The following is a 14,600-nucleotide window of genomic DNA, read 5'->3' as shown; positions in this document are numbered from 1 at the left end:
ACTTATTTCTATCTACTTTCTTAATAACCGTGTTTAACTCTAAAACTGCTTATATTCTGGGACAGAGGGAGTAATTATTAATTAATCACGTGTTAATAGACCGCTCCGTTCTCCATGCGCAGGAGAATTGTTCCCATCTCCTCGTAACAAACTCAACCAAAGTAGAGTATCGAATATAAACGTTTTGAATAAGTGGGAACCCACTTAGTATTTGTAACGTTGCTCATGCATCAGGGTCGATTTGTGGGAGGGAAGACACATTAAGAGTCAGTTTTGTTCGATACTTAGGCGTGTTACGATTAAGATTGTTGTATGTTGCTGCGGCTATATTGATGTAGCTGCCATCAGGGTGGATTAGAACAAGATTTAAGATTTAAGGGGGACTCATCTCATTCTTCCTTCTTCAGTTCTCTCTACTCTTTATTTTCTCCTTATTCTTTCTCTTTCATCTCCCCTTCTATCGATGGTGATCCAGCGGGGTAGGGGGGACTCGAGTCCCCCACAGCACCCACGCTGGATCCACCCCTGGTTGCCATCATAATAACTAGTAAGAGTAGCAAAACTATGCTATGCGGTTGCAGCTCTGTGGCTGCGTTCGGCAGAAAAAAGAGAGAGAGTAACTATTGTCGACGTTTGATGGCGCGATTCCGGTATTTGCAAAGTATGGGGATCGTTGGTACTAGGGTATATGCGAGACTGAGGTAAAAGAGATGGAGACGAGGATTTTTATACAGGTTCGGGCCCTTGAATTGTCAGGTAATAACCCTACATCCTGTTGGCCAAAGCCGGTATTGCTCTTATTCACCATAATCACACCAATACAATATTTGGGGTAGCCTATCTAACTGTTGTCGACATGGCGGTCTGAAGGTTTGACTCGTAGTCGACAACAGGGCAGTCTTCCTCCTCGAGTTCGTGTCCGGCGAGATCAGAGACAACGCTAGATCCCTACGACCAGCCTCTGTAGGTACCGGATAGGGTCGATCCAGGCGTATCTCTGATGTCGATATCCGATGGCTTGTCTTGGCGTTTGTTGGCTTGTATTGGCTTGTGGCTTTGTGGCGTCTATGTTGTCTGTGTCCCCTCTCCTCCTAGGGGGCCTTGTATTTATACCCATAGGTGTCCTCTTGTCCAAGTAGAATTAGGGAAACTAATATGGATACATTCCGAGTAGTCCTTGTCGTTTCCATGTAGAACTCTAGTCATCCTTCCTTATGCGAAACTTCTCCTATATCCGAAGGTTGTATCCGTATAAGACATGGTATGTGGTGGGTCCTGTCGAGATTTAGTCAACTACTATTAGGTATGTGGTATCCATAACCCTGACAGTAGCCCCCGACTTCGATGCAAATGAACGAATTCATATTCTCAACCGCGCGCAGACCTTGGAGTAACTGTTATCGTGCTCACGTGACCGTTCTCGGTGAGTTCAGAGATAACGTTAGAATTCCTTTATCAGCCTCGTGCGGGCACCTAAAGGGTTTGTCTGAGTCAATCTCCGACGTCAACCAAGAAAGTACATAGCATACGACTAAGTCTCCCGTCTTGCTGTAATCGAGAATTTGGATTGAAGTCAAGAAATTTTATCTCGACGGGTACACCATTTCTTCATTTTGTATTCCTTGTCGAGATCCACCAACCGTTCTTGAGCGATCGAGAAGGTGTAGAATCTGCGACGAAGCCTTGTCAACATTTGTCATACTCGTCTTAGTCGATCTTGGTGTAGAACCATAGAGACATGGAGCCTTCGTCAATGTCGAATAGAATTTTCCTGAAATCAATACTCAGGAAAGAATATTAGATAGAAATAGCCCCCGAGCGAATGCTCAAAGGGTGACCAATGTTATAATATGTATGGAAAACTAGAAATGAGTTAAATTTACAGACCAATGTTTTGTATATGAGCGTCTTCTCTCTTACCGACTTCGATAAGTCAGTTTGTTGAGTCATACACTCTCCCTAACCCCCAGCCTTGTCTTTTTTATACACGTGTTACCCAAAAATTTATAGAAAAGCTACTCAAAAAATCATCTTCATCATTTTTAAAGTTTGAAATAGTTAATACTGAATTAATCGTGCGCTAATAAGTAATGACTCATCTAGTTTTGCGTATCTTGTTATTTTTCGTCATCTCAAACACGCCTAGGGGCTTATTCGGTTCATAAGATTTTCAAATTATAGGAATAGAAAAAAAAAACAGAATGACACTACTCTAATCCATATGAATTTTTCTAAGAGATCTCACTTCATGCTAAGAATCCTACCATTATTCTTGTGAATTTGGAAGGATCTATGAATGATGCATATAGAAAAAATTGTAAGGTTTCAATTCATACAATAATGATTATTTGGATATTATTTAAATCGAATGAGCCTCCAAGGGAGTAAATTGGAATTGACGTATTTGGTTCGATGCTAGCGTGGTGCACGTGAGATGAATAGGTAGATATTATCAATTTTTTTTTGTTTTGGTGGTATCGAGTAAAGTTGAATTGATGTACTTGGTTCGATGCTAACGTGGTGAATGTGAAATGGATAGGTAAATATCATCCAAAAAAAAAAATCTTGGAGGGTAGAGTTTCTAAAGGGGTGCTCTAAAGTAATTTTTCTGGTTAGGTAGAAATTCAATTGGCACGGATTTTTTTCCTTAAAGAAATGTCCTTTTCAATTCTTCCACCACTAAATCTATGGGTACACTCTCAACAAAATTTAGTGATATTAGTGATTTAAATCCTATCTGAGAAATTTCTTAGTAATTGCAAATCTATACTAATACAGAAAAAAATCTTAGTAATTACAAATCTATACTAATACAGAAGGTAGCATTAGTACCACCACCACTACTCATGTACCTAGCGGTAACCCCAATTACCTACCGGGACAAATACTCAATCCATCCCAAAATATATATTGCCTATAATACAAACTTATAGCTAGTAATACAAACTTAAAAATATATATTGCCTATAATACAAACTTATAGCTAGTAATTACTCTAGTACTCCCTCCGTCCCATAATATAAGAGATTTTGAGTTTTTACTTATAGTGTTTGACCACTCGTCTTATTAAAAAAAATTATGCAAATATAAAAAACGAAAAGTTATGCTTAAAGTACTTTGGATAATAAAGTAAGTAAAAAAAATAAATAATAATTCTAAAATTTTTTGAATAAGACGAGTGGTTAAACAGTGTAAGCAAAAACTCAAAATCCCTTATATTATGAGACGGAGGGAGTATTAAACTGCTTCAATAAATTAAAAAATGAAGTAGAGTTTAGAATATGAGAAACTTTTTTTTATATTTTTATCATCCTCTTAGAATCTTTAGTTCTCGACGTAGTATTAATTTCGTCCATTTAAACATGTGTTGAGCGTTTGTGTATTTAGTGGTCTGTGTGAGTATTTTCTATGAAAGAAAAAGATCCATAAAGATATGAATTCACATAATATCCCTGTTGTCTTCGCTTTTCTTTTTCTAGATTTTTGCGACGGATATTTGTGTCATTTTCGTGAAAATACGATTCTCAAGAACATTTCTTCCAGTGGTTTGTTTAGACCACTTGATATTACGTTAAATCAAGTAAACAATCTGTCGTGTAAAAAAAATAATAAAAAACTGTTTCAAGCCGGGCCAATATCTGCTCAAACCTGAATTCACATTATATCTGAATATCTGCTAAAATCTGAATTCATTTTATCTATGGCTGTCAGTTTGTTTGACGTGTCCCACCTTCGATCCTACTCACTCAGTCCTTAAAAAAATAAATCCATTCTTAGCATCCCAAGGCAAAATTAGTGAAAAGTAAGAATGACAAAAATATCCTCAATCATTAAAAAAAGTAGTAAGAGTGATAGATAGGTACTCCCTCCGTTTCAGGTTGTAAGACTTTCTAGCTTTGCCCATATTCATATAGATGTTAATGAATTTATGTACACATATATGGCTAGATTCATTACTATATATATGAATATGGATAATGTTATAAAATCTTATAATATGAAACGGATGAAGTAAAATGTATTGAAGTGATAAAACATCTTAGGGTGTGTTTGGTTCACGGACATGCATGGATGGGATATGGCCATCCATATTTTGTTGGATATGGCAATCCAATTTTTTGTTTGATTTGTATGGATAAGGCAATCCAATTTCTTGTTTGGTTGCAGGGATATAGCATGGATGGAAAAAGCCATAAGTTAGTGGGACCCATTTGTCATATATATTTTTTTATCAAAATATAATCATCCGAGATCTTGTTTTTAATATTTAATTATAACAAATATAATGGTGTAATCAAATCATAAATTAGATAGACGGTTTAGGAGAAAAAAATCATTTGGAGCTTGCTTAACAGAAAATCAAACTAACCACACCTAATCAGAATAAGACACATCACCCAGACCAAAACTGAATGGCTTCATCCAGCCAAATCGGCCGGATGCACTCATCCAGCATATCGAGAGAATATTCCCTATTCCGGGCCGCCCCATCCACCTTGCCCTCCAACCAAACACCACAGAAAATCCGGCGGCCATCTCCCATCCAGACTCATCCACCCAACCAAACACACCCTTATTTTATATGCTAAGGGTAGATAGGATGATAGAGGTTGTATTTTTTTTGGATAAAATTTAAATTTTAGAAGTTAAGTTTTTTTTTTTACAAAGCGAGTAGAATTGAAAAATGAAAAAAAGAATTGCCAAGTCGCACGTCCCCATCGCCGATGATGCCCCAAGATTCCTCCTTTTCTTCCCGCGAAAAAAAAATTCCTCTTTTGCTTCCGCCGGCGAGCGACCAAAAACACACACACAGCCGTACCACCCACCCACCAATCATTTCGCCATCGCAGGTGAGGTGAGCCCACCACTCCAGTACTCCACGAGAGACCACGAGGGGAATAACTTATTAAGTAGGCAAAATTTGGTATAGGACACCCGAAAATCGTGTAATTGGCGGTGAGACATCGTAAAATCTTGGTTTTGCCAACGGACACTACGAAATTTGTGAAATTGGCTGTGAAACACCGGAGGCAATATTTTATAGTTTCCGAGACAAAGAGGTCAAATAATTTTTTAAAAGATCAATCTACCCCTGCGCCCAGCTGTCCATCTCCCTCCCCAACCCGATTTCCCAGTCTCAAACCCTAACCCTAGGCGATGGTGGGGCTGGCGACGGTGGCGGTGCCAGCGACGGTGTTGAGGACGGCGACGACGGCGGCCACTGGAGCTGTGATGATGACGCAGTAAATCGATCCTTGTGGCAAACCCGACGAGTCCTGGCGGCAAGTGCGCGGCGCGGCGGTTTCAAGCCGATAGCGGTGGACGGCGGAGCTTAGTTTCTAAATGGAGGACACGTTCTCTGCACAGCTGTCAGTTAATTAACTAATTAAGTTGTCCTTTGGTGACAAATATTTCCTGGTGCCATAGACCAATTAGCTTCTGAGTGGATTATAAAAGGAGTTGCATCATCGCCGTGCAGGATTGAGGTGGAAGAAGCAGCCAAAAACAGTAATGGCGCAGGCGGAGAAGACGAGCGAGAGATTTTCTTTGTATGCGGAATCTCCTGCTAGCTTGATGTCAGGAACGCGCCAGGAACGGGCCTATTCGCGTCTGTGCGCGGCGCGACGCGGCGCGCACACGCCATGCCGGCATGCCGTGGCATACCAGTTGCGCAGGGGTGGATTGGTCTTTTAGAAAATTATCTGACCTCTTTTATCTCGGAAATTATAAAATATTGCCTCCGGTGTCTCACAGCCAATTTCACAACATTCATAATGTCCGTGGGCAAAGCCAATATTTTGCAGTGTCTCACAGCCAATTACACGATTTTCGGGTGTCCTGTAGCAATTTTGCCTATTAAGTACTGTATTAATTTTTAAAAATATGCTACTTAAAATTTTATTTTTAAAATCTAGATTCGTAGTTAGGATTGTATTTTTTATAGAATGAAAGGGACACTTTCTTTGATCTAGTATTAGAATATATCTCATAAAACCAAACTCTATTATATTGTCTCCGTCATAAAATAAGTTTATTTTTCACTCATCCTACTCATCCATACTTGATCAAATTCCGATACAATTATTTCCAACTTTCACAGACTTTGATATGATATAACTTTAAAAGCAAACTTATTTTGGGACGAACTAAAAATGAGCTTATCATGGGATGGAGCGAGTAGTTTAAAAATATTTATTTTTAAAATTTAAAATTAAAAAAATACTATATCCGTTTTATATTATAAAACTTTCTAGCATTGCCCACATTCTTTTATATATATATATATATATATATATATATAGATTTATTGACATCTATATGAATATAGACATTGATAAAAGTCTTATAACCTGAAACGGTGTAAGTAGTAATCAAATAAAATTTCGAGGGGAATAGTAGCTCATTATAACAAGCTACTACTACTACTACTGGTACCCCCATTGGTAGCACGCAAGCCACTTTCTCCGAGATCGCCGCGATGACGACGACGACGACGACGAGCGCCATCGGCTCCCTCCTCGTGCTCCTGCTTGTGGTGGTGGTGGGAGGGGTGTGCTCCGCCTCCGTGGGCGGCGGCGGCGGCGGAGGGGAGGCGTGGCGGGCGGAGCAGGAGCGGGACCGGGTGGCGCGGGTGCCCGGGCAGGACTTCGACGTCGGGTTCGCGCAGTACGCCGGGTACGTCGCCGTCAGCGAGGAGCGCGGCGCCTCGCTCTTCTACTGGTTCTTCGAGGCCGCCGACGACCCGGCGTCCAAGCCCCTCGTGCTCTGGCTCAACGGAGGTGAGCGCCCGCCGCCGCCACCGCCCCGCCTCTCCGATTTGGTCTCTTGTTGACTTGTACTGCTGCTGCTGCTGCTGCTGTTTTCTCATCCGAGTCCGAGACGCACGACGAATAGCTGTTGCGTTCGTGGTTGGGGGAAAGTCGCTACCTTCCGTTGATTCCTTATCTGATGAGCAGCTTTCTTCTGCAGGATTCGGATGCACAATTTGGGGTTTTGGGGGGTGGGGATTATGCTAAGACTAGTACATGGAGATTAGTCGATTTGATATCTCGAGGGTTTTAGTTATTACTGATGTGGTAGAAATGCACAAGTAACTGTAATTCGTTCGAGGGGGGAAGTATCCGCAGACGGAGGAGGATTGAGATCCTCAGACATAGTGGCTGACATGTGGGCCCGAGAGTGATGGGTCCACATGTCAGTCACGGTGAACAGTAACGTCAGTGGATCTTCTTCCGATGAGGAGGGGCTGTTGTCTCTACACAATTTCCGGATCAAACTCATTTTCATTTCTTACTAAAAAAACTTATTTTTATTTTGGAGATACGAAAGGGCAAATATTTTTTGTATGGTACTCGGGTTCTTAAAATTGGTATAGTTTTTCTTATTATTGATTCATATCATATTTCACATTTGGGCACCACAATTAGCACTTATCTAGAACTCTTATAGTTTAATTTTGTGATTTTTCCCTTTTGTTTTCACATGTACTAGGCTTTACTGAACTAACCTCCAAGCTTCCAGCAATACCTATCAAAATTTTCCACTACACAGCATTCATATACATCCTCTAAAGCCAGCTTATTATAATTTTTTATAGTTAAAATATGAGAGAATTTATTCTATGCCACTGAGTTTACCTTAATTTCAACGATTTGCCATTGACTTTGTCTCCCTCTATAATATGCCACTGACTTTATCATTTTTTTCCTACAACATGCCATTGGGGTGGATACTTTTCAATAAATGCCTAAAATACCCTTCAGGTCATACAAGAGAAGACAATTATTTGACCCACTAGAAGTTCTAAAAACATGAAAGTTTTTGTGTACTTAGCCTTCTTACAAAATATTAAAGTTTGTGTGTATATTTTAAGATTTTCTTTCATGTTTTTTTTCTAAAAAACTATTTTATATAGCATATGAAAGAGGAATCACATACACGAAAGATAGTTGCATAAAAAAAATTATATAACATGTGAATGATGATGTACAAAAAGAACATTAACACAAAGTATTCTATTAGCATATAAAACATAAATTATATATTTTTAAAGATAATACATGCAAAATGAAAATCTTGATATATACACACAGTTCTATATTATGCAAGGAGTTTACGCAAATTTTTTTATATTTTTGTAGGTCAATCAATTGTAACCTCTTGTAAGTCTTGAAAGGCATTTTAGGCAGTTTTTGAAAAATATACACTCCAATGGTGTATTGTATAAAAAATTGAAAAAGTCAGTGGCATATTGTAGATGGAGTCGATGGCAAATCGTTGAACTAGAGTAAACTCAGTGGCATAAAATGGTTTCTCTCTTAAAATATTTCAAGATGACCAGGACAACTTTTCTATTCTTACATGAGGCAAGATGTTGTCGGTGAATCTGATTTTTTTTTCTTGTGGTATTGATAAATGATAATTAAGAACCTTAACTGAAATATTATGCATTAGTTTCTCCATGAAATTCATTTGGTTGCAGTGCTACGATCCTTGAGTTCTGAGAGCACACTACTGATTTTACTGCATTTAATCTTCCAGGGCCAGGTTGCTCATCAATTGCATATGGCGTTGCGGAAGAAGTGGGACCTTTTCATGTTAATGCAGATGGACAGGGTGTACATCTGAATCCCTATTCGTGGAACCAAGGTAATATTCAACAGAAGCAAAATTGCCTTTACTAACTTAAATCCTTTATATGGTATCGTCTTCTCTTATTTTTATCATTTTGATACACCCTACTACTAGTTGTCAGGATGAACTTGGATACTTTTCTTCATAAAAAGGAAGAAGCTTGGCCCTCCTTCGCATTCTCTCTCTCTCTCTCTTAATTCTAGTCACCCTGGAGTGCATATGTTATATCAGTCTTATAACTTATTGGACTACTAGATTGGTTGTTGGTATGATATACTTGTTAACAATTCCTGAAATTTTGCAGTGGCAAATATCTTGTTCCTTGATTCACCAGTTGGTGTTGGTTATTCGTACTCAAACGCCTCTGATGATATATTAAATAATGGGGATGCCAGGACTGGTACTTTCACTTTGCTTTTCATGTGGTTGAAATGAAAGTTATGTCCCCCAGATGTAACAATATTATAGTTTGCTCACTGATATTCTTCTTGTTTCACAGCCAATGATTCTTTGACGTTCTTAACAAAGTGGATTGAACGATTTCCTCAGTATAAGGGGCGTGAGTTCTACGTGACAGGAGAGAGTTATGCTGGTCAGCGACTATTTTATGAGCTTCTATTTCTATATCATCCATTATTTCTTGTATTTACTATTAAAAAAATTAAGCCCAACTAAATCTTAATTGGTTAGGCCACTATGTTCCTCAATTAGCACAAGCTATAAAGAGGCACCATGAAGCCACTGGAGACAAATCGATCAATCTAAAGGGCTATATGGTATGGCTTTGGTGCTTTTGCTTCTAGTTCTCTAATTTTGTTATGCAATTTGATTGCTTAGTTCAAAAGTAGCAAATCATATGTTTTGATTAAGGCACCAATTACATAGCTGCCATCATTTTGAAATTATGATGGAAGTGATTTCCTTTGTGTTTGTCTTCCCTTAAGATGTGTCTCTTTTTACAATAATTTTGAACATATTAGCTGATAAAATGCAATGCACCTCGTAATACATATATTCTCATTTCGAACATGCCATTTTCCCAGGAACTGTATTATTTAATTTATTTTCTTTGTATGTAATGACATGTTTTTGCAGGCAGGAAATGCTCTGTTCGATGATTTCCACGATCACCTTGGCATATTTCAATTCATGTGGACCAATGGCTTGATTTCTGATCAAACATACAGGCTACTGAATGTTTTCTGTGACTACGAGTCCTTTGTGCATACATCTTCACAGTGTAATAAGATTCTTGACATTGCTAGTGACGAAGCTGGGAATATCGATTCGTATAGCATCTTCACACCTACTTGCCATGCATCTTTTGCCTCCTCAAGGAACAAAGTCATGAAAAGGTTACATGTAAGTATTGAAGCTCCTGCAACTCAAGTTGAGTTTTAATATTTTACATTTACATGATACTCCCTCCGTTTCAGGTTATAAGACGTTTTGACTTTAGTTAAAGTCGAACTGCTTTAAATTTGATCAAGTTTGTAGAAAAAAATAGTAACATTTTTAACCCAATACAAATTTATTTTGAAAATATATTCAATTATTGATTTGATGAAACTAATCTAGTATTATAAATATTACTATATTTGTCCATAAACTTAGTCAAACTTGAAACAGTTTGACTTTGATTAAAGTCAAAACGTCTTATAACCTGAAACGGAGGGAGTATTATTAAAATAAATTTAATGGTCTTAATACTTAGCCATGCATGCATTGAGTTGGTTGCTAAGTAACTCTAGTGGAATCAAGAAAATCGTAATGCTTTTCTCCAGAAAAAAAAAGAAAAACAGTATAGTGAAAAGCACCATATTTTATCTACTTAAAAAAGACGTCCAAAAGAGTTCTGGGCTTGGGCACAAAAACTGATTGTATACAAGCAGGTGAAACTTTCTTGATCTGACCATATGCATTTGTATTGCGTGCAATTGGTCGCACACTGCTCATAAACTCCTCTATGTATATGTTTGTTTTTATCTGATTCACAGTGATGGTTTGTATTTATCTGATTCACAGTGATGGTTTCTTTTTATAGTCTGTTGGGAAAATGGGAGAGCGGTATGATCCATGCACTGAAAAGCATTCAACTGTATACTTCAATCTGGCTGAGGTGCAAAAGGCACTTCATGTTAGTCCGATCATCAACAAATCTAAATGGGAAACCTGCAGGTAAATCTTATGTTTTTTGGAAACTCGGTTGATATTACTGTTGCTGTGGCACGCTTGAGTACTAATGATGATTCATTTCTTCATGCTTTTGAAGAGGATTATTTATCACATCTCTACAATTAACCTTGTGGAAGGCTCTTGCCTTTTCATAGCTGCAATTATTTCCATATATTATCAGGATTAAAATTTGACCCCGCCTCCACAGCTCCACTCATTCCCTCAATGTAGGACTTTCCAGTAGTGTAAAACATGTGGCATTGGGAGAATTCTATTTGAATTTGAGTCTGAGTATTTTTAGGCATCCTAGATTAAGTTAATTATTTTTCAGACCAATAAGGCACAATTTAATATATTATTGTGATCCAGTGTTTCCAAGTAACTGAAATTGGAAAACATGAATTTCGAACTCTCTTCTTGTTGATAAGAAGGTCAGGAAACTAGTTTTTTTCTTGTCTAATCTATTAACTTGTTGACACTTACATTCTTTGCAGTGATGTTGTTAACACTAACTGGAAGGACTGCGAAAGATCTGTGCTGCATATCTATCATGAACTTATACAGTATGGTCTTCGTATATGGGTGTTCAGGTGATTCCTGGCTTTGTATTATTGTGTACTTAATAGGTCTTTGTCCACTCAGGCACCCAAAGTTAGATCCATTTCGTTTGCTACCATAGCTTCCTGCTTCAATTGGTTCTATGTTCAAAAAAATAGTTAGGATATAAAAAGGTGGGTATAAATTTGTCATGGCAAGTACAACTGATATCCTGCATCCATTATTTTCCCCAGAATTCGCTGTCATTCTGCAAGTTTTTTCCCTTTTTGTTATGCATGATAAACACCTTTTTATTTGCTTCGATCTTCCTTTTACTTTGACCAGTGGAGATACAGATGCAGTGCTTCCAGTAACATCAACTAGATACAGCATCAATGCCCTCAAACTTCCAACGGTAACCCCTTGGAATGCTTGGTATGACGATGATGGTGAGGTAGGGTCTCTTCTTTGACTAAAAAACACCATGAATGTTCAAAAGCTTGATAGTTTCTGGTTTGTTTTGTGCACAATACGTCTGGTCCTAGACAACTCATAGTTTTATTGTGGGTATGTGGTTTAGTGGCACATATGTCCTAAACTCCTAATGGTCTAGTCACCTAACTTTAAGTTGAAATTATCTGGCATTAGAGTTGCAGGGAGCCAGGAAATCACTGGCAGAGCCCTTGCTCCCAGGAGAAAAATCTCACAAGTCATATGGCTCATTAGCTGTTTCAGGCTACAACATTCTTTGTGTTTATCATTTGTTTGTTACTAGATCAATTATTTATGTTGTTTGGGGAATCTATCCTCCAGTTGTAGCTTCTGAATCTGTTTGTGTTCAATCAGGTTGGTGGCTGGACTCAAGGGTACAAGGGACTCAACTTCGTGACTGTGAGGGGCGCAGGTCATGAGGTTCCTCTGCATAGGCCCAAACAGGCTCTAATTCTCATCAAATCATTCTTGGCTGGGAGCCCAATGCCCAGTGTTCAAGATTTTTACAGTGATGTGTAACATATTTTGGCTACAATTATATATTACCAAGATCACAAAAGGTAACTCAGACGGGGTTGCTAGTATCACATGGAACTCGTACCATATATTGGTAACAATTCTTCCCTAAATAAAATAGGGAACAAAATCATGAAATAGTTTTCGTGCCACGAATCGACACTGTCTGTTGATATTGATATGAACCTAAGACAAAAGTATTAATCAAGGGTGAACGTTCACATTGTTGTCGTACAGGATGTGTATAACATTGTTGTGTATAACAAAACTATTAATCAAGGGTGAATGTTCACATTGTTGTCGACAGGATGTGTGTACAGCATACATTTTTATTTCCTTTTCCGTAAGATGTGGCTGAATGCTAATGTTATGTCCAGTTTTATTTTTCATCTTCCTTTAATCCGTATGAACAAATCTTTATGCTCCTGCTACCTGTCTATACTTGTTCAATATAGTTCTCTATGAGTACAAATGATTGCTATAGTGTTATTCTGTCATATGTCATCTGTATTCATAGTTACAAATCATACTAGTTATTGCCATCTTTAAAATCTGTGTCCTTACTAATACTTTTGCAGATGAACACCTCTATATTTTTGCAGCCATTTCCAGAAAACCTGTAGGAGATAGTCCATCACACAAGGTTTGCATACCTTATCCTTCTATATGTGCTTGTTCATGTCATTTTTTTTTCAGGTTTTAGTGTTACCACTTAATGAAACATGCATCATCCTCCACTAAAAAAGAAAGCCAAGCCACATTCTTGCCCTTTTATCTTTCAGGAAGCCTCCTTTTTTGTTCTTTTACTTGTCGTCTGCTATTAGTTGCGCCTTTTGGAAAGGCTTTTTCGATTGGTGATGTCTTTCCAACCAAGATTTTCACTTTGAAGGATGGAGTTATTGTAGCACGAAGCATTAGTTTTGTGCACTATGTTTGATATCCACCCTGATGAACCTATGTTAAGCCATGAAATTTTATTTTAGCTTGATCAGCAGTATACTTTAGAATGGCTAGGTTGTACATTTGATACTTTTCCCTTTTCATGTCTGATAGTGTTATGATAATATGAATATGTGCAAGCTGAAATGTACTGTCAATAACATGACCGAAGCATGCAACCAGCAACCTAAGTAATTTTGTTTTCTATAGAAGTTTTATAATTAAACTTTGATAGGATCATAGGACACATGCTTGAACCACATTTAGCTATGTCGATTGTCCATTAAGGCCATAATCACTATGCCGTAATTAACTTATGCTTGCCTTTTTCTGCTGTCTTAGATATTTCCAATGCCTGTTGCTATCAAGTATTTGGCATGCATGTTTGACCTTTAGATCTCCATGACCAATTCACCTTCCACTCAAATAACCTTTTTACTTCTGGCTTATGTAAAAATGTAAATAACATTTCAAGTTGTCCAGTCAATGCCCAATCCTTAACTTTCATCAAGTGTGGGTGCGTGGGCACACCTATGTTGTTTAGTACTACTCGATCTGTTTTGACATCCTGTAAAACTTTAGGCTTTGAAAAATTCAGTGTGGACACACAACACATCGCCTAGTCAATGCCCTCGCATGAACTTTCATCGGTGTGGATGTGGGGCACAACCTACAGTACATACTACCTCCGTTTTTAATACACGACACCCCGTTAGCTTTCTGACAAACGTTTGACCATTCGTCTTATTCAAAACTTTTATGCAAATATATATAAAAAATTATGCTTAAAGAACATTTAATGATAAATCAAGTCACAATAAAATAATAAACGATAAATGATAATTACATAATTTTTTTTGAATATGATGAATAATCAAACGTATCTTAAAAAACCAACAATGTCATACATTAAAAACAGAGAATGTCATAAAATACTCTTACATGTTTTGACATTCCAAAAAAACTTAACTTTGGGTGTGTTTAGTTCCTTAAAAAAATTAGAAGTTTGAAAAAAGTTGGAAGTTTGAAAAAAATGTTGTGTATAGGAAAGTTTTTTTTTATGTGATGGAAAGTTAGAAATAGGGAAAAACTAAACACGGCCTTTGTGCGGATTTTATTTAATATAGACACAACCATATTACACAAGGGTGTTAGTTGGGCAAGTAGAGTTCTGTTTGGCTTAACTCCAACATTGACAACTACTCGATTGGCGAGACGGTTGACACGTGTGCCGAAACCTCTTCTCACACGTGACGTGACACAGCTAGCTTTGTCACCCTTTGCCGATTTGTCGCAAGTAGCCTTTC

At 37.9% G+C, this 14,600-nt stretch overlaps 1 protein-coding gene and 1 long non-coding RNA gene across 2 annotated transcripts; both read left to right on the top strand.

Annotated features, from left to right (window-relative positions):
- The first annotated feature begins 6,439 nt into the window (after positions 1–6,439).
- On the top strand, positions 6,440–12,660 carry LOC4340344 (serine carboxypeptidase II-2). Its single transcript, XM_015787453.3, has 10 exons — positions 6,440–6,779; positions 8,542–8,649; positions 8,939–9,034; positions 9,134–9,226; positions 9,325–9,410; positions 9,730–9,996; positions 10,679–10,812; positions 11,304–11,399; positions 11,692–11,800; positions 12,193–12,660. The coding sequence occupies exons 1-10, from the start codon at positions 6,479–6,481 to the stop codon at positions 12,355–12,357; spliced, it is 1,455 nt and encodes a 484-aa protein (XP_015642939.1). The 5' UTR covers positions 6,440–6,478; the 3' UTR covers positions 12,358–12,660.
- Positions 12,661–12,855: 195 nt separating this feature from the next.
- On the top strand, positions 12,856–13,993 carry LOC136357079 (uncharacterized). Its single transcript, XR_010742138.1, has 2 exons — positions 12,856–12,997; positions 13,636–13,993. It is a non-coding gene; the product is annotated as an uncharacterized lncRNA (long non-coding RNA).
- Positions 13,994–14,600: the final 607 nt, after the last annotated feature.

Source organism: Oryza sativa, chromosome 6, assembly GCF_034140825.1.
Source record: "Oryza sativa Japonica Group chromosome 6, ASM3414082v1".
Lineage (NCBI taxonomy): Eukaryota > Viridiplantae > Streptophyta > Magnoliopsida > Poales > Poaceae > Oryza > Oryza sativa.
This window is presented reverse-complemented; position numbering and strand designations above follow the sequence as displayed.

Coding starts and splice junctions, on each gene's coding strand:
- LOC4340344 (XM_015787453.3), top strand. CDS start 6,479: ATGACGACGACGACGACGACGAGCGCCATCGGCTCCCTCCTCGTGCTC. Junction 6,780..8,541: donor CGTGCTCTGGCTCAACGGAG/GTGAGCGCCCGC, acceptor TTAATCTTCCAG/GGCCAGGTTGCTCATCAATT. Junction 9,411..9,729: donor TCAATCTAAAGGGCTATATG/GTATGGCTTTGG, acceptor ATGTTTTTGCAG/GCAGGAAATGCTCTGTTCGA.